This window comes from Leguminivora glycinivorella, chromosome Z (genome assembly GCF_023078275.1).
Source record: "Leguminivora glycinivorella isolate SPB_JAAS2020 chromosome Z, LegGlyc_1.1, whole genome shotgun sequence".
NCBI lineage: Eukaryota > Metazoa > Arthropoda > Insecta > Lepidoptera > Tortricidae > Leguminivora > Leguminivora glycinivorella.
In genome coordinates this window covers 30,324,771-30,349,599 of record NC_062998.1, presented here as the reverse complement: position 1 = coordinate 30,349,599, position 24,829 = coordinate 30,324,771, and the positions used below count along the sequence as shown (strand labels likewise).

The following is a 24,829-nucleotide window of genomic DNA, read 5'->3' as shown; positions in this document are numbered from 1 at the left end:
TATTCTATAATACGATGTTTATTATTTTTATGAGAAAATTATATGATTTTTATATATTATGTAGGTGTATGTGCAAGTAGACGTGTTCCTGTTAGGTTGTACATGAATACATCATTCTCAAGTATCGCATGTCCACCGTCACGGCGTTCATCTTTTTCATTGCCTACATCATAGACTGATCCTTCAATCGTAGCTAATATTATCTGTCTTATTTAAATGTGACCTGTAGACTGATGATAAAATAATATATATGGTTATCTAATGAGTCCGTGTTCTTGTTAGGCCGGTTGGAGTGTGGGGCAAAATTGTCGGTTCGCTGTGTGCGATCGCCGGTGTGCTCACCATCGCGCTGCCGGTGCCCGTCATCGTCTCCAACTTCAACTACTTCTACCATCGCGAGACTGACCAGGAGGAGATGCAGTCCCAGAACTTCAACCATGTCACTAGCTGTCCGTACCTGCCGGGGACCATGGGGGAACCTTATTTAAGTAAGTGATATCTTCAGTAATTTATTGCACCGTTAGGTAGTAGGTATGGCCATAATTTAAAAAAATACGATTAGCAAGATAACGTTTTTAGTACTTACTTATTATTTTATACAGTTTGGTAATTCACGAGACGCGAGCAGGGCCGACGCTGAAAGTCACTACTTAAATGGTATCTAATCTAAAAGAGTGAAACAATTAGGTACATATTTTTGCTGTTTCATGACTTTGTTACCTAATCCTATAGATATTTTATTACTTACTCGTACATTATTGACCATGCTAAAATACCTAAGTAATTATGTAGGGGGACTTAAAATGTTTAAAGTATCATGTAGACCGGTAAAATCTTACAAGAAAATCTGCTAAAAAGCAATGCTTTATGTAAAGCTGCATTTTTGGTGTATTATTTAGGGTCCTTGAAGGAATGTGATGTGAGACTATTTTTTAGCAAAAAAAAGTTATGCTTTCTCCGTAATTTACAAAACAATTCAAAAAATTGGGTTATTTTTTAGTTTTTGCAGTGTCATTTAAAAACTGAAGATTTTCGGCAATAAGTTGCTCTACAACGTTAATAAATGCCCTTACCGGGATTTGAACCAAGGACCGCGGCTTAGCAGGCAGGGTCACTACCGACTGAGCGAAACCGGTCGTCACGGTCGGAATTAGCTTTCATTTTAAACCAAAAAAGGGCCAGTTAGTCATCTACGTTTAATTATTACAAAAATATATTTATTATTTTTTAACGTAGATTTAACAGGAGTCTTCACGGTCTTGCTCACGTGTCTTGAATAATCCGGTATAGTTAAGCAAAATATGTGACGTGACCTGGGTAAAGGGACCTTTTTGTCGATGGCGCAGCGTCGTGTTAGTATACGAACAGCGGCGCCATCGACAATAAAGTCCCTTTACCCAGGTCACGTCACATACAAGGTGTATACCACTAGTTGGCACTAAGTTCTTACCAGTGGTAACAACTAGGATTCTTTCCTATCTGACCCAAGGGGCAAGACTATTGTTAAATTAGAATAAGTAGATATAAATATGCAAATTCTAGCATGAGATATTTTGTGCTGTTCACTTATATTTTTGCATGTGCGATGCTTCTTTGTTTATTTTCTTTTATGTTTTATTTTCGGTACTTTCAGGTGGAAAGGAAGATGACACGGAAGAGATACGCTGTAGTTATTAGTTTTGTGCAAGTGTTGTGCTATTCGTGCTTTGTTTAATGGACCACTCATCGACAGGGACGATCTTTGTGATATTAACAATAAGAGATGTTTCAAATATTGTAAATAGTAGATTAAGTTATGGATAAAATAAAATATCATAGTGAAATAGATATTTTAGTAGTTTAAAATATATATGAATTACTTAAACTACTACAGCCACGGCATTTGTTTCTGTTAAAATAGAAAATAAGAGAAACTAGAATCAGTTATTTAGTTTTAACACCGTAATTATAATTAAATAAAACAAGATACATTTTGTAATTACAATTTGAAAACTGAAAAAGTGTCAATCTTGATTGGCAACTTTAAAGGCCCTTAAATCCTTTTACTTTCAGAATTTTACTTACCTACCTAAACAAATATAAATAACAACGACTTGTCAATTAAGTAAGTATTATTACAATAACAGTTACCATTAAAAAACATCACGTCATACCTAAATGTTAATTGTGGATCAAGATGACTAATTTTATTAGATGTAATTTAATTTGGCTTAAGGAGAAGTAACTATTCAGGTGAGTTATGGCTGTTTAAACGTCTGCACAGACATTTTGATTTGCTCTAGCTTTCGCTTGCTTACTCCTGTAGGTTCTTAAGCCTATCGCCGACATGACAGTAGGCACGGAGTAGCTAAACAAAAAATACTAATAGCGATATTAAGTAGCACCTACGCTGCTACCCACCTACCCGCTCTGTGCAGCTGCGCATGTCGAAGAAGGACCTACAGTTTGCAGTCGAAGCAAAACGTGATCTGAACCCTTTTACGAGTGGGAGAACTTCATTACATTGCGGAATTTGATTGGAGTGCTCAAGTGTATGTACCCTTCACAGTCCGTAATGTAGAGATACATACCTACAATTGCATGCGCGTTCACACGCCGTCCGAATGAGCTTTAAGAGTTCAGTATTTATGAAAATAATCACTTGTGAAGATCGATCACTTGCTTCGACAATGCTGCTGATGATATTTTATTTTCAATTGTTAATTGAATTGTATTTCTTTGTTTTTACTGACACCTTAATATGTCCTAAAATACGTGTCAAAAGGATATGGTTCATTAAAAATGTAATTAAGGTATTTTTACAAAATGTTTACATTTTACACGTTTACACAGACTTTTTTTTTCAGCTTTAGGGTGTTTTTTAGACAAGTAGTTCCCTAAATTTAAAAAAAAAGGGGAATCTTATATTAAAACAAAAACCTATGCGGCAAAACATAGGAAAAGCTGATTGTGTTTTTGCAATGATACGTTTTTATTGTCTCATTTCAAGGTTATCAAATCTGTTGTTTAAATATAAGGTACAGCGGGGTAAATCTCGCCTGGGGAGCAATTGTAACTGATCCATTTTTTCCATTATTACACTATGATGTTGAGTTCTACATGTATCCACTGAACACGCCTACCATATACAACCGGTGGACACTCTATTTAATAATGCAAACATTTTAAAACATGGAAAAAATGGACCAGGTACATCCCCCCCCCCCCAGTCGAGATTGGCCCCGCTGTACCTTATGTATGTTTTATGTACAGCTGATTGATGCTGAATTTTGTACATATTATAAATCCGATCAGATTCTCTTCAAAATGTTGCCGCCTAAAGATGGCATCTAGCCAGACATTGAGTGTTCGAATTTCGTGATATTTTAGATGTGTTGAAATCAATTTAACTCGGTTTACTCCGACCAGACATCGTTTCTTCATAACATATGTATAAGGACTTATAACTGAAAGCTATTACTTTAACGGACATACAGTTTAACTATCTATATCACAACACTAATACCTAGCTATTTAGTAAAATAATAGTTAACAAGAATAAAACCCTCTTACAAATAATTCCAGAGAATGATTAATGTAAATACGCTGTATATTAGCTTGGTTGTGGATCGATCTCTGCGAGACATGGCACATGACCTTTCGGTACAGTTTCAGGGCCGATACAGAAGAAGTCGTCAATGAGCGACGACTCGTCCTCAGAGATGATGGAGCTGGACGAGAACGCTCTGGTGGCGGACCCGCACCTGGAGCAGAACCTGCGGCGCCTGCAGGAGGAGGAGAAGCTGCTACTTGAGCAGCAGCGGCCCTCGAGGCTGGCAACATGGATGACTTCGCGGCGCTCGAGCACCAGGACGCTCTGCGTCTCAACCAGGTAAAAAAACATGTTTATTTCAAATGAACACACATGGTTACAATTTTTCTGACCTCCGCACTAGGCAATTCCTGGAGGAGAAATCTAACTTATTCTAAATAATTAATACACTCTCATCTCATCATTCTCTATCATTGGCAATGCAATATTTTGACATGGTTGACTGCAATGCAATCCTACAATTTTCTACTAATCTAGATTATATATCTATAACTGCAATATCGCTACTATTATGAAAATGCTAAAAATTCTCAAAGGATCTCAATCATGACTTATGAATTGACTGTTACGAATTTTACAATGTGCTTTATAATTCAATTAAGGGGCTTACATTTTTGTACTGTACCTAAGGTATGGTTTATGGTAATGTAACTATGCATTGTGACCCTAATTATAGTTTATTAGGATGTTTATCCTGAGCAACTATAATTAGTTGCAAAACTTTCGCACAAACGTCGATATAAATATGCTTGATTCAGAACTAGAGTTATTTTTATAATATTTGAGTGGCTGATGTCACTAAGTAGGCAGATTTTATTTTAAGCCATGCTCTAATAGGTATCATAAAGTTGCACGTACATATTTAAACCTAGTGCAGTATAGTAGTAGTTATAGGAATACCGGGCGAGGAGTGTAATACAAGCAAATAATCAAGACTGTATTACCACAGAATATATAATAGTACAAGTACAGAAGGCCCACTGCTTTGATGTTCCCGAAATGCCGCCTTTTTAAATGCCTACAAAATTCTTACAAAGAAACGATCCGCACGTGCGCGGCGTCCGGTGATAGGGTTACCATTGGATCCAAACGAATTAATACTCACATAAAATGTTATACTATTATATTCAAGTCTTGGGTACTTTCTAGGTATTTACGCTGTATTTATATATTTTTGTTCAACTTCCAACATCACAAGCCTTATTGAACTTTTCCGTGGGACTTAATCGGTAGTAGATCTGTGTAATAATGTCTTTTGGTATTTATTTTATTCAATATGTCTATTAAACTAAGTATTATTAGCCATTCCACACGCGGATATCGCTTAAAAAAACCTCGCGTCGTAAAGTAACAATAGAAAGTGCGAACGTGCATTCCGTGAGAACGCGCGCCACCCCTGAGTAGGCCGCGAACTCGCGGCCGCCAGGATATACTTGTAGCGCGGCGATAGGATCGCGGAGTGAGCCGCCCCTGGTATTACTCAAACGTTGGCACTTTGTATGCTATCGTAAAAATATATATTGTTACAAATTAAAAATTTAATTTTACGCCATCATCATTGTGATTGACGTAACTGGTCACGCTTGTAACATAACATTCTCATTATTTTTCATTTAAAAATATTCTTAAAATGTTTGAAAAAAAAATCTTAGTACATTACGAATTTACGATACAAGTGCGAATAAGAGGAAGTTCAAAACAAGTGGCAATAAATTAAAACATGACCGAAAGGAGTTTCAAATAGACACGAGTTACGAATTCAAACTTCTTTTTCAGTACAGATGGTGTTTTTTTACGCACTAGTGCGAGAAGTGGTTCATTATATGCCAGGTCGAAACTTCGGAGGGCCATCTGTATTGAAAAACGTCGTACTATACACGTGTGAAAAGGAATTAATTTATCGCCACTAGTTTCGAACTTCCTTTTTTTCGCACATGTATCGTAATGTACTATATATCGCTAAAATATTGGTCAGTTGGAAGTATTTACTCTTGTCATCGAGCCCATCATGTAATGTAACTTGTGCTTATTAACACGTGACCTGTTGACAGTTGCAACAGCAAGAGCTCCATAAGAAGCAGCAGGTGCAAGCGCAGCGGCTAGCGCTGCGGCAGACGCAGAGCGCCACGCAGCCGGCGCCCGAGCGCCGGGAGCCCACCATGCGGCGCCGCACCACCTGCACCGTTCGCGTCAACAACCTGCATGCTGCCGAAGCCATAGAAACGGACGTCTGACCATTGGGTGAGTCGGCTTCTTACAAGAATATCAAGGACTTTACTGCAGACGCCGGGAAGTACGGGGTTTTTTTATGGGATAGGATGCAAACGAGCAGACAGGTCGCCTGATGGTAAGCGATCACTGCTGCCCGTGGACACCCGAAACAAGGGCAAAACCACGCAAAACTTACAAAAGCGCGCCAAACGTCATCGGCAAAACGCGTAAACGTCTTCATGCTAACGAACGATTTTTGTTACGCCAGAGCTGATTCCTCGTCGATAGGTTTGGGGAAACCCTAAGTGTCAAGAATCTAACCCTAAGGCAAGGCGCTTCCCGGTGGGCCTCAAACTGTATAAAATAAATAAAAAGTATAATTTTAATTCGATTCGACGCGTCGCTATTACACACAGTTTCATAAGAAATCCAAAAGGCGAATTACTGAGACTCGACTCTGCGAGCCCAGTGGACACCGGGTTTGACTGGAAATTAAAAAAAAATACTTTCCAGACTCTTGAAGTTGCGCCGCCTGCAACGTTACCCTTACTTTAAAGCCTATTTTGATGAACGAAATGACAACATTTTGTATGTGTCTATTATAATAAGACTAATAAGGATGTGCTTTGGGACACAGAAATAGTCGAATGCAGACATTTTCATTTCCAGATTCCACCATAACTTTTTTCGAATTAGTTCAAGTTATTTACTTACAGATAAAACTTAAATTATATAATTCCTGTAAATGTCTAGACATAGTCAGAAGAAATTATTATAAATGGTGGTATGTAAGATAAACGCTTCCTGAACTAATTTAGCTAAACTAATCAATAAATATATATATAAGCATTTAAACGGTCACCCAATCACGTGAATGATATGAATGTAAAAATATTCATTGTTGATGTCAAATCAGAAATAAGTTTTTATTTTAACCCTCGTGTGCGGATGCGTCAATAAATCGTGGGTTCAAAAACTCGGCTATGCCATGTAGAGCAAAAAAAAACGTGCCGGAAAAAATGCAAAAAGATGACCTAATTTTACAAACGGATTCGTGCATAAGCGTACGATGGGTTAAGCTTAAGTACTTAAGTTCAGTAAAGTAGTACAGTCACCGGCATAAATAACTGATGATATCAATACCTGGGTACGTAGCCGAATGGCACAAACGCTCACGAAACGAAACGCTCGTAGATATCTATCTCTATCGCTCTTGCGTATTGGCGTGACAGAGCCAGACTACCTTTCACGGCGTTTCGTTTTCGTTTCGCCTCGCAGAAATGCCATTCGGCTACGGCACCTTGTCATATTAACGTTTTCTTTCAAATGTCATACGAAATTGTCAAACAATTAAAAGCGACAAGGTAAAAAAATCATTTCTTTATGATGGTGATAGCACAAGAAAAGTGAATGCAACATTTTTTAAGCATTTCCTAGGGGAGATAAAAACAAAATTTTGAGCGCTTTTGTAAAATTTTAACCCCGAATGTCAGCGACCACCCCATCCTTAAGGCATTTCTGCGACGCGAAACGAAAACGAAACGCCGCGAAAGGTAGACTGGCTCTGTCGCGCCAATACGCACGAGCGATATAGATAGATATCTACAAGCGTTTCGTTTCGTGAGCGTTTGTGCCATCTTACTTAGTGTCAAGACCCTTTTTTAACCGCCGCCTAAAATCTCTCAAAAGAAGGTGGTTCTCAATTCGTCTGTACTTTTTTTTAATATAAGTGGGGAAATGCTTTACGCATACCTCCCCGGCGCGGGGACGGGCCGGGACGGTTATGTACCCATCGTGTGCGTATGCAGGAATCCGTGTGTAAAATGAGGTCATCTTTTTGCTTTTTTTCCGGAACGATTTTTTTTCTCTACATGGCTTAGCCGAGGTTGGAACCCACGATTGTAATAGCCATGTTTGGTAAAAATTTCATGAATTTTCGTTGGTAAACTTCGGACATAAGGGGTGGTAATTTTTGTTTTCATTTTCCTTCAAAAAACGATTTTTTTACACAACAAAAACAAATAGATTTGATATTGATTTTGGCCTCTTGGTGACTGACCTAGTCACTGGACATTTACAGATTGCCCCCCTTTCATTTTGGCCATTTTCTATAATTAATATTTATAAATTAAAAAAATACTTTCAATTTGTAGAGGTTAACAATGTTCATAACTATTCCAAATTTCAACTTTCATGTCTAGTATTTTTTTTTATACCACGTCGGTGGCAAACAAGTATAATACCTACGGCCCGCCTAATGGAAAGCGGTCACCGCAACCTATGGATGCCTGCAACTCAAGGGGTGTCACATGCACGTTGAAGACCCGTTAGAAACTTGTACACTCCTTTTTTGAAGAACCCCATACTGTAGTTCATCGAATACCTCATCATCAGGATTTTTTTTCAAAATGTGTATTGACATGATATGAGACATAGACATATTATATTAAAATAAAGAGATGTCATTTGTTCTTATAGAAAATAAAAGCAAGCAAAAATATTTGGGGAAAATATGATTTTGGCCATTTCCAGGCTGCGAAACAGCGCCATCTAGTTTTAAGCCTAAAAGCCCATTCATTTCAGGGGTACGCTTTTTGGTATGGAATTTGTCAGTCCCGTATTATATCGTTTTTGCTAAATACAAAAAAATATATATTATAATGATATTTAGAATGCATTTAAAGTCGTGAAATAAAACCACACGCGAACGAATTCATAGTCAACAGTTACTCAAATTATAATGGCCCTCAGCCTCCTCGACGCCTGTTCTAGCACGCCGCTACGTTTCGCTACGCTTATCACCTTATCGGCAGGGTTAGCACAGGATTGCCGTGAGACTCGTGAAAGTATGTCGCCGCGAGATAGACTATCTGTCCTTATGTCATTGATACAATTAGAAGAAGACATGTGATATATCTCGCGGCGTCATACTCTGGCGGCAATCATGTGCTAGGCCTACAGTGCACCGCGCCAGTTATACCTGTGTTTATCAATATAATCGTCTAATCCATCTTAAAAAAATCAAAAATAAAGTACAGATTTCGGGTCGACTTATTGAAGCGGATGGATGCCGCGTATGTTTTCACTGGCGAACAAATGTGTTCGAGATTTTGATATTCGAAGGAATTATAAATTGTTCGACGATGGATGGCTGGATCTAATAATATACCTTCCTGGTACTGTGATTTTACAGCACTTGTTATAAGTTTTAACCATACTTCACACACTACAAAGATCATGATTAAATTAAGTAAACATTTTAGGCCAAACTTTGGCCCTCAAATAATACCTTAATAGAGTCAATACCAACTATGATAATTCAAGTTATTATAGGTTGGGTTGGGAGTTATAGCTTTTTTCACAACCTAAAACTTCTGGAAACTGCCTTTATTGGCCTTTTTTTTCTGTACCTACCGTGTAGGTGTCGATCGATTAAGTTTGATGTAAATAGGTAATTAAGTTTATCTTTGTTATATTCCTAAATTCTAGTATTTGGACAGGTGGGCTATGTTGAAAAGAAAAAGTGTATGATGTTACAGATACATTTCTAAAATTAATTTCTTAAAAACAGCACCCTATTGCTGCGTCCTTGTCGTCCCTTGGCAGTTTTTACTTTCCATAATTTATGAAAATATTTTATATATGACTTTGACTGGCACAGCTGTTTAACATGACATGACATGTGACCCTACTTTTTACGATTTAGTTTATTATGCTTTTGACGTTTCGATTTCTACTTATCGCATTAAAGACATTCTATGGGTAAAGTGAGTGAATGGCGGCCGGCAAACACCATTCATAGCATGGCACACGTCATGCAGCCCGCATCTGTGGTAGGTGCAGCTTTCCTATCGTCGGCTTGAATGAATGCGGAGTACAGGAACGATCGATACTCGCTGCGGCATCGCGGTGCCCTGTGACGTCACGTACGCGGCCCCCGCCATCCTCGCCCCCATCTCCGCCACGTGCTCGGGTGCACGGGGTCGGTCGGTCCCGGCCCCGAATCGATGCCGCGTGGGGTCCACCGTGCCTGTGCTGGCTGCTGTGTCCCCCTCCCCTTCCTGCCTCTGTGTCGGTCCCTTTACGCGATAACACCCTAAATTCTCACTAGGACACAATTTGAAAATACTAATCCTTCAATTAATGCGATGTCTAAAAGTGCCTTCCTTCTTGAGACTGATTAGGTTAGTTATAAATACGAATAGCTGATTCTAGTTCGAGAAGTCGTTCATTATATGCCAGGTCGAAACTTCAGAGGCTCATCTGTACTGAAAAACGTCGTACGATACACGTGCGAAAAGGAAATTCGTAACTCGTGTCGATTTCAAACACTCCCTTCGATCATGTTTTAATTTATCGCCACTCGTTTCGAACTTCCTTTTTTACGCACTTGTATCGTAATGTACTATTTTATCTTTGTATAACCAATCTTAGTACATAAATTCGTACGTAAAGGTATTTGCAAACACGAATGATTATACTAATATGTAGGTAAGTACATAATATGATCTACATGATCATCAATTCATAACAATCCTTTTTATCCCTAAACCGTGATCAAAAGATAATTCATTGACCGTCATTTAAAATATCTGAAAATAACATAATTACATTGTCAATTTTTTTTTAAAAACATGTAAAATTTCAAAAAATGCAACTGACATTGAACTAGAACATGATAAGCTCACACACTGCATCATCATCAGCCTATCGCAGTCCACTGCCACTGCTGGACATAGGCCTCCCCAATTTCACGCCACCGTTTCCGATCTTCGGCTGCTCGCATCCAGCTGCTGCCAGCCATCCTGCGCAAATCGTCGCTCCACCTTGCCTGAGGCCGTCCTACACTACGCTTGCCGAGACGCGGTCTCCACTCAAGAACTCGTTTACCCCAACGGTTGTCGGTTCTACGGCTAATATGGCCAGCCCACTGCCACTTCAGCTTGCTAATACGGTGGGCTATGTCGATCACTTTGGTTCTCTGCCGGATAACCTCATTTCTGATTCGATCCCGCAGAGAGACGCCGAGCATAGCCCTTTCCATAGCCCGCTGAGCGACTTTGAACTTGTGGACCAGCCGTACCGTCAGTGTCCACGTTTCGGCCCCGTACGTCATGACGGGTAGGACGCACTGATTGAAGACTTTTGTCTTAAAGCACTGTGGGATCGACGATGTAAAAACTCGACCTGCCCAACCTAGCTGAATTCTTCTATTCACCTCATCCTCGAAGTTGTTTTTACCCATCTGCAATGTTTGCCCGAGATAAACATATATTTGAACAACTTCGAGAACGGCGCCGTGTACCGCGATCGGTTCCGGTAGTACATGTTCATTGAACATGACCTTGGTTTTATCCAAGTTCATCCGTAGGCCGATGCGTACAGAAGAGTCAGCCAGGTCGTTCAGCATCTGTTGTAGGTCCTGCAGCGTTTCTGACACGATAATAATAATATCTTTATTGTACATAAAAGAGCAAGTTACATAATAACAGAGTTACATAATAACTATACTAGGGATTTGTACAAAGATGTCGGCTTGTAGTGGTCAAACTTTGACCCCTAAACTAGGTTAGTACCTGTGCCTTAGGGGCTAGAGTTCTTCCATTTTCATATTGAAGTCATTACAATATTGCAGGTCATGTAACAGTGGTTAAAGGAAGTGATAAAAAATTAAGCTTTAGACTCTTAACTATTTCATGTTTAATTGTGTACGTTACTGCAACGACATAAGGTTTACCAATAGACAGCTATGTCAATGTAAAGCACTTTAACCTGCCGGCGTATCATGCTTCCAATTTTATCACTTATCCACGTGGATAAAGCATCCCTCACGCTTTAGCAAGTATCTCAGTGTGAGAGTGACAGATGTCTTATCCACGTGGATAAGTGATAAAATTGGCAGCATGATACGCCGGCTGTGTCACAGTAAACTTCAAATTGGACAGGTGACTCAGTAAGCAAATTTAAACCTAAAATTCAAAATGACAAGGTTGTAATTAGGTACGAGTTCAATTTGTTATGACTTATGATAAACTTTAAAATTAAACTGACGCACAACGTCTATCTCGTAGCGGAAAAAATAATCGTCCAACTAACCAGCCAGTATTAATACCCTTAAATACTGAAAAAGGTATACAACCTCTAACAATATGATATGCACAATGTTGTATTACAAATTTATAGAATGGGCACGTAAACAATAACTAATAATACAAATTAAAACAAAAAATATTACCCCCATCAAGATATAGCTCAATCGATTCTACTCTCGATTCTGAACAAACAGTTTTCAGGTTTTTAGTGTTAAGTGAAACACGGTGTATTGTTGTACCTACCTAGACAATTTAATTAATTAATTATTTACATTATTTAGTTGCCTATTTTTTTTAAGAAAGTATAATGAGAAGATTTTCTGTCTCATGATATGTTAACTTTTGCAGCCATGTTTCTAGTTTGATTTTAACTTCCCGCCTTGTTAAGCTGTAGATTTTTATTAGGCTATTTATTTTATTGCAAAGACGAGCACTTTGAGCTTCAATCTGTCGACGACCAAACATTGTGCGGCAAGTCACAGTTTTGCACACCGGATTTCCCTGTCGTTTTTGGGCTTTTGCATTGTTAAACGGAGTTAAGGAATGCTGTCTCAGAATTGTACGCAATAAGTAAACTTGTCTTACAGACAGTACTTTGGACTCAAGACGATATCATCAGCGAATCGCAAGTGAGAGATGTACTCGCCATTAATGTTGATGCCACGTCCTTTCCAGCTCAGAGTCTTAAACATGTCCTCCATTGCATTTGAGAACAATTTCGGGGAGATGACGTCCCCTTGTCTCACACCTCTATGCAATGGTATAGGACTTGTTTGCTGATTCTGTACTTGGACGGACATGGTAGCGGCCTCGTAAAGACATCTCATCACTTGGATGTACCGCCAAACTACTTGACATCGCTGCAAGGACTCCAGAACGGACCAGATCTCAATCGAGTCAAAAGCCTTCTCATAGTCCACAAATGCTAGACACAGGGGCTGATTATACTCCTCAGTCTTCTGTATAATCTGCCGCACTGTGTGGATGTGGTCTATGGTGCCGTATCCACTCCGAAATCCAGCCTGCTCCGGAGGTTGGAATTCGTCGAGTCTTCGCGCAAGACGGTTCGTGATCACTCTTGAGAACAGCTTATAGACATGGCTTAGAAGAGAAATGGGTCGATAGTTCTTCATCAAGGTTTTGTCTCCCTTTTTGAAGAACAGGACGACCACACTTCTACTCCATGCCTCCAGAGTTCTCCCTTCGAATAGGACGGCGTTAAAAAGCTTTTGGAGCTCTCTCAGTACGGGTTTACCACCTGCCTTTAACAACTCTGTTGTAACGCCATCCTCTCCAGGGGCTTTTCCGTTTTTAAGCCGCCCAAGAGCGATCTCGATTTCGCCGATACTGACTTGACTGACACACACTGCATGCATAACAGTAATTTAGGTAGATTTACAAATTATACAGGGTGTATTTTGACAGCGGGTCAGTGAGGGCAGCTACCAGTTCCCGTGCTGTTACGCGAAAACGGTCTTAGGAAACCTACCATCTATTTCAAATTGATGAAGATTGGCGTTTACAGATTTTGGAAAAAAACATACAGGGTGCCAGAAAAGGTCATTTTTCACAAACTTTTTTTGATGCCAAACGATCCCATTATCAAGGATCAAAAGTTTGTATGGAACCAAAAAAAAGCCGGCTAGTAAATCCACAAATCGAGTAATACTTTACCCATACAATTTGTATTATGGGAAACATTTTTCCGTTTGTACTTACTACTTTAATCAAGATAACCATGTTAATAACATTTATTCGAAATATAGATTTGAGTATTGATTGAGTTATCACTCATGCAAGCCAGGTCTAGTACTTGTCTCTTAGTACTTTCTGTATCTACTTGTCCTCGGTTTTCGCCAGATTTTTATCATGGAATTTATAATGTCGACGAGCACGGTTCGTTACTGCAATGGGTCTATCAGCAAAATGTCAGTCATATTCGCTGCAATAGATAGATAGATCGATCCTAATAGAGGTCATGTGTAATTTTAATGAAGAAATAGAATATCCAAAAAATATTGGTGTAGGACTTTTGATCAGTTAACATTTGCTCGCTTGCTCAAACATGTACTATCAGCTGCAAAAGTGCATGGCGAATATATCAATTAATTCATTCATAATTTTTCCATGCACTTTTGCAGCTGATAGTACATAGCAACGTTCACTCTCGCCCTCCCATGCACTGCCAAGACAGTATGTATCTATAGATACTACCATACTATCTACCTGACTGTAGACTACAATTGGTAAATTAAGTGTTTTTCTCTTAGCTATGCGGTCCTTACCTATAAAAGTTACAAATATACTGCGGCGCGGACGGCGAACAGAGTAGGCAGGGTTGCATTTCCCTAAGTGCTTAACAATAGGTAACGTGACACGTGGGGTAGTCGATTCTCTCTTCAATATTATTCATTGATACACTAGCAGCTCATGCAACTAATACAACATTATTAGTACAACATTGACATTTCGTTCAAAGGATTGGCACATTGGCTAGGCATGGGCACCCTGATCGCGGGTAGATATTGCATGAGATGCATTAGTAGATAGATAGTTCGTTAATTAGATGTTGATATTGTGGTTTCAGATAAGGCGAGCCAGCGCGACGAGGACGGCGGCGCCGGCTGCGAGCACGCGCGTGCGCGCGCAGTGTGGCGCGGCCGGCTGCCCGCGCGCTCCCCGCCGCCCTGCCACGTGTGAGCCAGCCACGCTCGCACACGCCGACCCTCGTGACCCACACGTCTCCCGGACGCATCACCCGACACCAGTGTTGAATGTGAACTATTAGGTGCTTCACTTTTATCTCAAGCGAACCATTAGGTAGTAATATAGCGCCGAAATGTTTGAAAGTAAGCTTGTAGCTTGCTCAAAAATGATATACATATTAAGCTGCCGTGACTGGCAACGTGCTACATTTTAGTCAGGGTTAGCGGGAAGCGCGTTTTGCTCGTTGACCCTGATTGTAAATACGAACAACTTCTATGACACCTGGAATGGTTCATCGTGAATATATCAATAGGCCTATAGAAGTATTCGTTCTGTACATGAACCTAAAGTATCGCTTTCTGCTTATCCATATAGTTAATTTGTAAATAGTATAAGATGGTAGCGGCTCGCGCGCCATCCTCCTGAATATGGACAACCGAAAGTGATGCCACGGAGAGAATCATTCTGTGGAACAACTCTCCTCTTAGAGGTCTAAATTTGTACTTTATATGACACAGTTTAAGGCAATACACATTGATTTGTTCGTAACAAAATCAGTGCTAGCTTCTGAGAAACTTACAATTCAATAGTTGACTGTGATGGCCTAATCCGAATATTGGCCCTGGTAACCACTGGAGATAGCTGCAACCTTAAAGAGATCTGGTGTATCTCCAGACGTAGTTGGCTATCGGCGTTTTTATAATTATTATATCACAAAATTATATGACCAGGGGCCTATTGCATAACAATTTACAACTTGTATTACAAGTGGAACTCTCTTTCTTATAAAATGAATTGGAGGGGGACTACCGCTTGTAATATGAGTTGTAAATTGTTATGCAATAGGCCCCAGGTGTACGAGTAATGTACTGTCAAGAAACTGAATAGTACTTATTTACCTTATGTCGTGTCACAAAAATGACAATAAGGCGCAATACCAAAGCTTGGTTCAAAACACTGAAAAGTTACTTATTTGTGCTTTGATTTCCATGGCTGCAGGTGTCTGTCACCATTAACATTTGTTCATTCTTAAATTTTTAATTTATTATTACGAGATAATTTTTTTTATGCCCCAATTTCTTCTTAAAACTCCAATGTATTTACTTGCCGTGACAACAGACTATTGGAAAAGTTCTTTGCTGCAACAAATGTTAGTAGGTACATATGTACTTCATTTAATTTTGTGTAAATAACAGTAATCGATGAGTAATCAGGAACAAATGCAGTCCGAGTCTTATTAGTAAGGAAAATAACTTATTATTTAATTCTAATGTAATTAAAAAAATGTATTTTTATTGTTCCAGCACTGATTTTAAGTGCACGAATCGTATTCTTATGTTAATGTAATAAACATTATGGTTCCAAATGAGGCAGGCATTCCGGGTCATTATAAGACTGATAGATAACTCAAACACCAAAACAGGATCGCCTGACCTTAATATGTATATTGGATTACACACTAAATATAAGTTTCGAAAACGAGTATATAACTGTATGTCTGTGCGAGTACGTATGCCGTATAATACCTATGATATTTATACTCGAGCCATGTTCGAGTCTCCGGGGTTGACAGTGCTATCGTATGTACCTACGTATTTAAAATCATATAAGTTTTGGCCCTCGCTCGATGATGCACTACGTCAAGAAAGTGTGAGAATGCAAAGTTTTCGGACTAATAATATTCGGACTGATGTCCAAGCATAAGTTATTGGCTGCGTGGCGTTATATTTACACTTACATATCTATGCCGTTCGTTATAATGCGCGGTTGTCCACGCGCGCAGCTGATTGCTTTGCTGACAGTACATGATTGTATCGGTTGTAATGTTTCATTTCAGTGTAATATATAAGTACAGAAACCGTTTCGTCACGTCCGGACTGGTCAAACGATTACTATGCGATAAATTTTAGACGTCCAATACTCTGAGACTATACAAACAACTCAGCCCACATATAAATCTATGCTTGATGTCCGAAATTTATCGTACGAGTATAATACAGGTACTGGTGTATTGTAAGCTCGATTGATTGTATTTGCAACGAGGTTGTGAGTAATGTTAATATCAACCTCGTTCAAACATGAGCATAAATAGATTTAAGTTAAAGTTACCTTTGTTGTATGTTGTGATTCAATGTATGCTATTATGCAACACATTTAATAGTGATCAGTCCAAATCCCCATGTGTCTCGTGCAACAGCCTCGACTTCTAATAGTAACCAACGCCGCGCGTGGCAATAACATAGATGTTACTTGTATATCGTTTAAGTGTCCATTTAATATCTACATTGCGGGGTAACCTTTGTCGTCATCGAGTTGTTGTTCATGTTTAGTGTACCTCATATAAATGTTTGTCCATTAATGTTGGGAGGAAGGTTGTGAGGCGTCCATGCGTCAATCACTGATTGGTACCTAGGTACAATTGCGAGGCAGTTTATAATAAAGCAACTTTTAATATTTGTTAATGTGCATAATCTAAAATCTACCTTCTTTACAAATGAATCTTTCGCGTTATTTATTTCACTTAACCATACCTATCTTATCTTATCCTAGCTTTGTTTGGACAGGTATCTGTAATATGTATGTAGTAAAAAGTAAACCTAACTCATAAATGTTCCAAAGACAGTATACTTATATAATGCTATAAAATAAAAGTTGCATTATTATTGTTAGCTTATGATGTTACATTTAAAACATATCTAAACAAACGTGATTTATTGTTATGTTGTGTTCATTATAAGTTAATTGAAAGACCGACTGTTGTGAAATTAATAAAACAGAGTTGTTCTTTAAGCAGAAATATGATGGAAAATCCAAAATGTCTCTCTCTTATCGCTCCCATAATATTCACAGCTAAATTATTTAGTAATACTACTCAATAATACTCATAAAGGAGACAGTGTCATGCGAAAAGTTTTTACAACAGTCTGTCTTTTAAGATACGGTTGTTAATATTAATTGATTAGTAGTTAGATTAACGTTCAACATGTTTTTCATATCATTAATACACATTTCATAGCGATAAACATCTAGATGAAAAGACATTTACTTATTATACAAAATAGGTAATTAGTGTTTAGTGTAGTTATAGCAATATCGACTATAGTATAAGAACTGCCCTTTTACTGGGCAGGATTATTTCATGTAATGAGAGTAATTTGAGTGATCCATGAATAAAAATAGTTCCCCTAACATTCCCTGTGCAATGGCAGTATAAGTATTGTTACAAATAGCATGTAATACTACTTAAGATTAATATATCAATCCAAATTTTGATGTTTCTTAATAAATGTGAATTGTTTAGTAATATAGAAGATATTAAGTTACGAGTACGAGTACCAATGTTATAATGAAGCAAGTCGACTAGCCTGCAGACCGCGCCGCGGCGGCAGCGGCTCGCCGCGGCGCCACGCCGCTCTAGCTCCCACCCACTTGCCGCACTTGTCATTCCGCAGTCGCTATTTATACTATCTAGTTTCTAATAAGGTCAATTAGTAATCTGGACTTATGGAATCCTAATTAAATAAGGCTTTTTGATGTGAAACTAGTAGGTTGTACGGAATCATCTTAGCTCAAACAAGGGGCACCAAAACCTATACATAGGTATAGGAGCCCCTGCACAATACAGAACTGATACACAGACATGTCGACATTTCTAGTGATCCGACCACAAGTTCATTTAATCCGGTCACAAAAAGTTCATGAAATATCATGTTGTATATAGATGTTATTCGATGAACGCGACAGTTCACTTCATTGTATTATTTTACGCTATTATTACAGCAATCTTGTAATCATATCGGCTATGAATTAAGGATACGTGTCAATTTTACAATATGTTGAATTATATGATATGTTAAATCTATTCGTTTAGGTATTATAGTTTTGACCCTTTCAATGCCAACCACGGTACATGCTCGTGTGTTATTGAAAGCATTTGTCGTGCTTGTGCGCTGATCCAGGGTATCTACCATAAGTTAGAGTTGGTGAACCGATAAAAATGGTTGCTAACCGTACCTGAAATCAGTGATGTAATCGCACCACATAAATAAAATTGGTACGAATTAAGCGTAGAAACCGAGGCTGTTGCAACGAATTTAGTCGTTTCAATTAATGTAAATGTTAAATGTGTTAAGAGTAGAACATATACCTACACATTATACCATAATATTTCTGTTGTATACTGTACACGGGTCCATAAAATGTTTCATAAACATAACTGAACATTGTGAGGCATTCGCCGCTGAGCGGTGGGCGCCGCGACCGCGGCCAGCGCCCGGCGCCGGCACACAATGGCCATGCTCTCATCATTGTATACATTTTCATGCATACATAAGTGTTCAACATTTAGAACTTAATGTTTTGTTATATTTTATTTTTGTTTTGACGATACTACTTAAGGTGTGGTTACATGAACAAAAAAAGAGAACTTAATCTGGTATTTGGTTAATAATGATAGCCAGCTAAATGTTACATGACAAACAAAAAGTTGAGTGTGAATTACTCATGTCGGCCAAAGTAGTAAATATGTCCATATAAATGAAGAGAATTATAATTTCCAGTCAGTATTATTAGTTGGTACGTGCATTACGCTGTCTTCGGATCCGCAGGGGAGTCCTGTAACAACGCGTGGGCCCGGTGCTTCCTTAACTTCTTACATTCAAAGTGGATGCTTCGTTTACACTCATTTCCTCCTCTACACAAGCCTTCATTTAAAGATACTAATGAAGTTTATAAAATAAAAATGAATATCGTAGATAGATGAAAAGCCACATAGATTTCGATGAAGAAATCACGATTTTCTATTTACTTGAGTAAAATCAATCTTGTAGTTAGGAATGGCGTTGGCAATTTTTACCAATGACTGACGTTCAATGTCCGTAATTTAAAACAGACTGTATTTAATATGGTCTTTAGGAAACAACTGTAATCGGTAATTATCTGTATATTCAATTTATTTTTAAGATTGTAGTTAGGGAATAACAGCGAAGCAGTAGCGAACAATGTGCGATGTATCAGAATTTGTTTCGAATATGATTACTAATTTCATAAATAAATTGTTTCGGATAAAGGGTGCTATATGAATTCTGAAGCCTCGAATGGGAACCTTTACTTTATTTTGCAGTGTGGGTACAAGAAAATGCCGGCTTTACTTTTCTATAACTGCTTCAATGCGTTTTGCGCTTAATGTTTCAGAGAGCTATTCTAAAGCGATGATTAACTTGCGCAAGTAGGGAAAGAGTGCCATGAAACAGTCAATCGGGTTTTTCGGCTCATCCATCACAAAAAGTCCCTTTTTCTCACGCACAATAAATTCCTAAAGGTCACAAAAATTTTTTTTTAAGTATTCTTAACTTAAACTTTTTCTTAGTCGTAACACCCATAACAAAACTATAAAAATAAAATTTAATACTCCGTCGCAAAGACAACGACTAGAAAAACTTTTACACTAATCAGTCGTAAACAATATTTAGTAGTTAATGACAAACTATACGAATAAAATTAAAATTAAAAATAGTAACAATACACTCTTTTTTTGGGACTGTCGTGTAAAAAGGTACAGGATCGCTGTGTTAAATGATAGTAAAGTTGTTAGTTAGTCTCGAATATTGACTAGCCGCTATTTTAAGTAATGACCTAAGGGGTTATAAATAATCCTGTTATGAAAGATAGCACTTTCAAAGTCCGCTAACCTATCTCTTTCATAACTAATTTTCAAAATCAATGCAAGCTTCAAAACATGAAAGTTGTAATTAACAACTTTGAAGGCTCGACTGTGATGTAGTGACAAGGCCAAAATATTTACCTGCGCATACCCATTCGACATTCTATGAACCTCTATTAGTTACCAATAATGACGCAAGTGGCATGGTCAAAATCCGGCTTCTCCATGGCACTCCTCTCCTATTATTTATTATGACTGAAAATATCACATTGTACAATTAATTTCTCACTTTGCCCCCCTCTCCGTCCAGGTTGAAGCGTGTTCATAAATTATGAATATAATATCACTTACTCGATTATTGAATATCGTTATTAATAAGTGTCGATAATATCGAAATCGTAATCTAAGTTAATCCTACTTGATTTGTTTATAGGTTTTTACTTAAACGCTCCAAGTTGTGTTAGAAAATTTATTTAGCCACAGCCACAGGCCGTGCGGACGTATCTCGTATAGCACTCCTCTACTCTACATTACTCCAATGCAGATTTCACAATACCGTGATTATTTATTTTTAATATGCTAATCGTTGCTACTATGAGCTTAACACTTATTTTAATATTAAATATCTAAACTATTTGAGTCTTATGTCGATCATCTAAGATATGATAGGGTTTTTAAAGCGAAGCGGTTTTCTAGGTACATAATTACATTATCCTCTTACAAGTACATTAAATAAGAATTAATAATATTAAGAGCTTTTTGACTAGTATACTTACAAAAAGATGAGGTCTTATGAAATACTCTGAATTTTTCGCGATACTTTATTATATTAATATCCATCCAGTATTATTAGATATATATATATACATAGGTGTAATGGTTTTAAATGCCATTTTCTAGCTCCTATAGTGTGTTAATGTAATATAGGTTCACCAAATTGGCCAACAGACAAAAACTAAATTAAGTACAAATGGTTCGGTATAATTTATTTTTAGTTCATAGGAATAGTTTACAAGGAACGTTAACCGTTAAACATTTTTTTCATACCCCAGTTTTTAATAAATATGTTGCTCCATGTAATAATTTTGTGATCTTATGATGTCAGTGGTTGATAATTATGATTAATTTTAATCAATTATAAAAGCGCTCTCAATTAAAAAAATATTACTGTTATTGTTATAATTACTGTAACGAAAACTGATAATAAATAATAATAATACGTCATGATATCCCATAGCTCAATATTTAGTCAATCACTTTCATCCAATGGCCCAGTTTATTTTAGGTGCCATTAACTCTCAAATAGTCCTTACACCCTGGCGGGTGCTGCCTCTGTGTGTGTCCCATGATACGGGCAAGGGCAACATCCGCTCGGTGTACCCCTTACATTTCACTAAAGTATCAAAAGGGCCTCTACGTGTTGGCTTCGGTCCCGCGCACGCCTCCCAAAGGTCCGGAACACCATTGTTCCGTGATAGGAAAGACATACGTCATGACAGAAAGCTGTAAACGCCGTTTTAAGCACCAACAAAATAAAAGTTTAAACCAGAAATAACATAAAACATCATGTAGGTAAAAGTCTTAACACTTTCGCTACCAAGAACCCGACTGTCGGGTACACCGCTCGTAGAAGCGTAGCCGATTACATGGGTTTCCCCGTATGTAGCGAAAATGTCGTAGCGCCGCGTAGAGCCCGGTTTCGAAAGTGTTAAGTAAAGCTCCTTTGGCGTGTTTTTTTTACAATTCATCATAGCATTCACATATGTTAACTAAATGTTTATTTACCATAATTGGTACCCACTAATAAATGAAAAGTTTTGCCAAAACCACGAAAGGTTAAATTGATGAAAGTTGATGGTAATGTGTGTAAATTGTAGTTAACTAATATTAAATGCCTATCATAACTTTGCACTACTGTCACTACCTGCAAGAATGCATTTCTAGTGTTTTCCTATACAACACGATTGCCGATCGGGGACAGACAAACACAACAGACAAGAAGTCACGACAGATGGAATAGCGTGGATCTATCAATCTGCGAGCATGCCTACCTAGTTACATAACTGTAATGTGCCGCTGCGCCGTGAATAGTTTCGACGGCATCCTATACTTATCAAATTAATAATGCGGTACTACTTATGAATATCAGCCCAATCCGGAAAATGCTTCTAAAATATCATAGCTGTACTATACTCATCAATCTTACCCGATAATGGGATTGGTAGGCATGGCATTTATGTAGAAATTTATATCACTTATTGCAAAGCAGAATACCAACGTCTCAGTAAATACTTATATCGAGCGACCAATTCGAGACTCATTTACAGTCTACGAGTCAAACTTTAGCCAAGCAGCGCTTAGTCCGGGCCTTATCTTTAATTATATATCGATTACTTAATTACCGTGTAAGATAAATTACAAATGGAAACATTTTTTTATGGTTATTGATAGTGGAGCAACAGATTTTTTTTTCTTTGCTATTCACAAGCTTGAGGTTTCGGAATTCATTAAGTCATACGCCCTCTTACAGTTTGATACGTAGGTTGATACGTGTACATTTAGTGAGATTCTAATCGTAGTATACCTACTTTATCTCATCAGTTAACATATTAACGTTTTTATTTATTAGAGAGAGCGTGGAAACTTGACGAACAATTCGATGTAGTATTGTATACCTAGTCGACCAAGTAAATATAGATTAGCTAATTTCAGTCGTAAAAGAAAACCGATAGACTATTGTAAAAAAAATTTTGTCGCTATAGGTAATTCACGCAAATTATGGTAATTATAATTTACATAAAAAGCGCATGTTCTTTGCATTATCAGCGGGTTCTTGCAACTCGAGAACTTTTAATTGAAATATGTTTGAACAGTATCGTAAATGTTGTAAAGGGTCATGTGTACAATACTATGTCGATGTTGCGCGAGTGGTGCGACTTGATAAGACACTGTACATTATCAAAGCCACTTTGCCATTTTGTGTAAATACCGTACAAACACTAGACAGTCGGTGTTTATTTTTAATACGTGGCGGTTGCTTAGGGCATTGCGTTAAGAACGTAATCGACAAAAATACGGCTCAGCCTAATTTGATTAACTACTCAAAAATATTACAATACTGTTCGCGCTTGATTGTGAAGCCAAACTCATTAGAAATTTAACAAACTTTCTGATAATATTAGCTACAGTTTGTTTGGACGTTAAGCATTCACGAATCCATTCATTCATTATGTTCCTATTATTTCCGATCGAGTAAGGTACTGAAATACCGTAATTTAAGGCAACGATGGATAAGTCACTTCTTCGACACTTTTCGTGTCTTCTTAACTTATCAATGATTTTTTTTTTGTTTTATCCCTGATGTTACTGTTAAGGTTATACAAACCGTTGATAGAAACTATCTGACATTTGTCCCATATCAATAAAAATCTGCTTAAGCTTTTGCTAAGTAAGTACGTAGTTATTTAACTTGACGTCCAAACAACTTACGCGATATGCTTACCTACTACGATACTAAAACTGATTTAAATGAAGAGCTAATTTTATAACTTAATTAGTTGTGACTGTGCTCTATTCAGACATGTTTTATTTTTTCCTATTAAGCTGTAAATCGAAAAATTGTATAAATAATAAAAATAAAGTGACTCTGTTGTTTTATTCTTTGCTCGATTCCACCTATATTATTTATCTAGTTTATATATCATAAAGCTATATACTTAGACAAAATACTAAACTACTTAAGGGCCACTTACACCAACGAAAATGGAAGGTTAACCCGAGGGTTAACCCACCATTTTATATGGAATTTGACAGTTGACAGCCCACTAACCCTGAGTTAAGTTGTTGGTGCAAGTGGGCCTAAGTATATCGGTAAACATATTTCATTTTAGCATAACGTGACCAATTATTGAGAGGTGGTCAGTAATACTCAGTAAAGGTGACCAGCACGGGAAGCATGGTCGCGCGATAGACGATAAAATAGCAGGCCGTCCCTATCGCACTATTTGTAAGTGCGATAGGGACGGCCTGATATTTGCAGTGCAGATAGTTACGTGCAGTTTATTAAACGATGCTCGCCAGTTTGACAATTTACACTAAGTCATGAAAATTCATTTCCATCCCTCATGCTCGAAAAGTGGGCCGTCGCTGTAAAAAGTGTTTGTCTGCACTGGAAGACTGCATTTTCAATTTCCAGGGTGCCAGGTGTTATACATTTTGCCAAGCAATTTCCAGTGTAATACTTAACTCCCCATTCCATAATAAATAAGTAACGTTTCACAAATACGTCAATTCATAAATCTACATTTGCAATGAAATATTGTTCTCAGGATATAGTATAGAATCAACACAATTCTTTATAATCATCTTTTTGAACTATTATCAACATTTGCATGTACTACAAAGTTTCCTGGCATTTGTGCATCTGTCTATTTATTTAAATATCTAAACATAACATTTATTTCTTGTTTAACCAAATGCGAGCGAATTCGGTCAGTATACAATAAGTACCTCGTCACTATTGGCAACAATATGTATAAAGTTGTATCATCACCTTTAAATTAAATT

At 37.8% G+C, this 24,829-nt stretch overlaps 1 protein-coding gene across 1 annotated transcript in view; it reads left to right on the top strand.

Annotated features, from left to right (window-relative positions):
- The window catches only part of LOC125241841 (potassium voltage-gated channel protein Shaker), a 279,032-nt gene extending 263,714 nt beyond the window's left edge, over positions 1-15,318 (top strand). Inside the window, 5 exon segments of the mRNA XM_048150503.1 lie at positions 283-488; positions 3,649-3,798; positions 3,801-3,871; positions 5,644-5,833; positions 14,483-15,318. Coding sequence (XP_048006460.1) covers positions 283-488; positions 3,649-3,798; positions 3,801-3,871; positions 5,644-5,826 — 610 coding nt within the window. The 3' untranslated portion in view covers positions 5,827-5,833; positions 14,483-15,318.
- Positions 15,319-24,829: the final 9,511 nt, after the last annotated feature.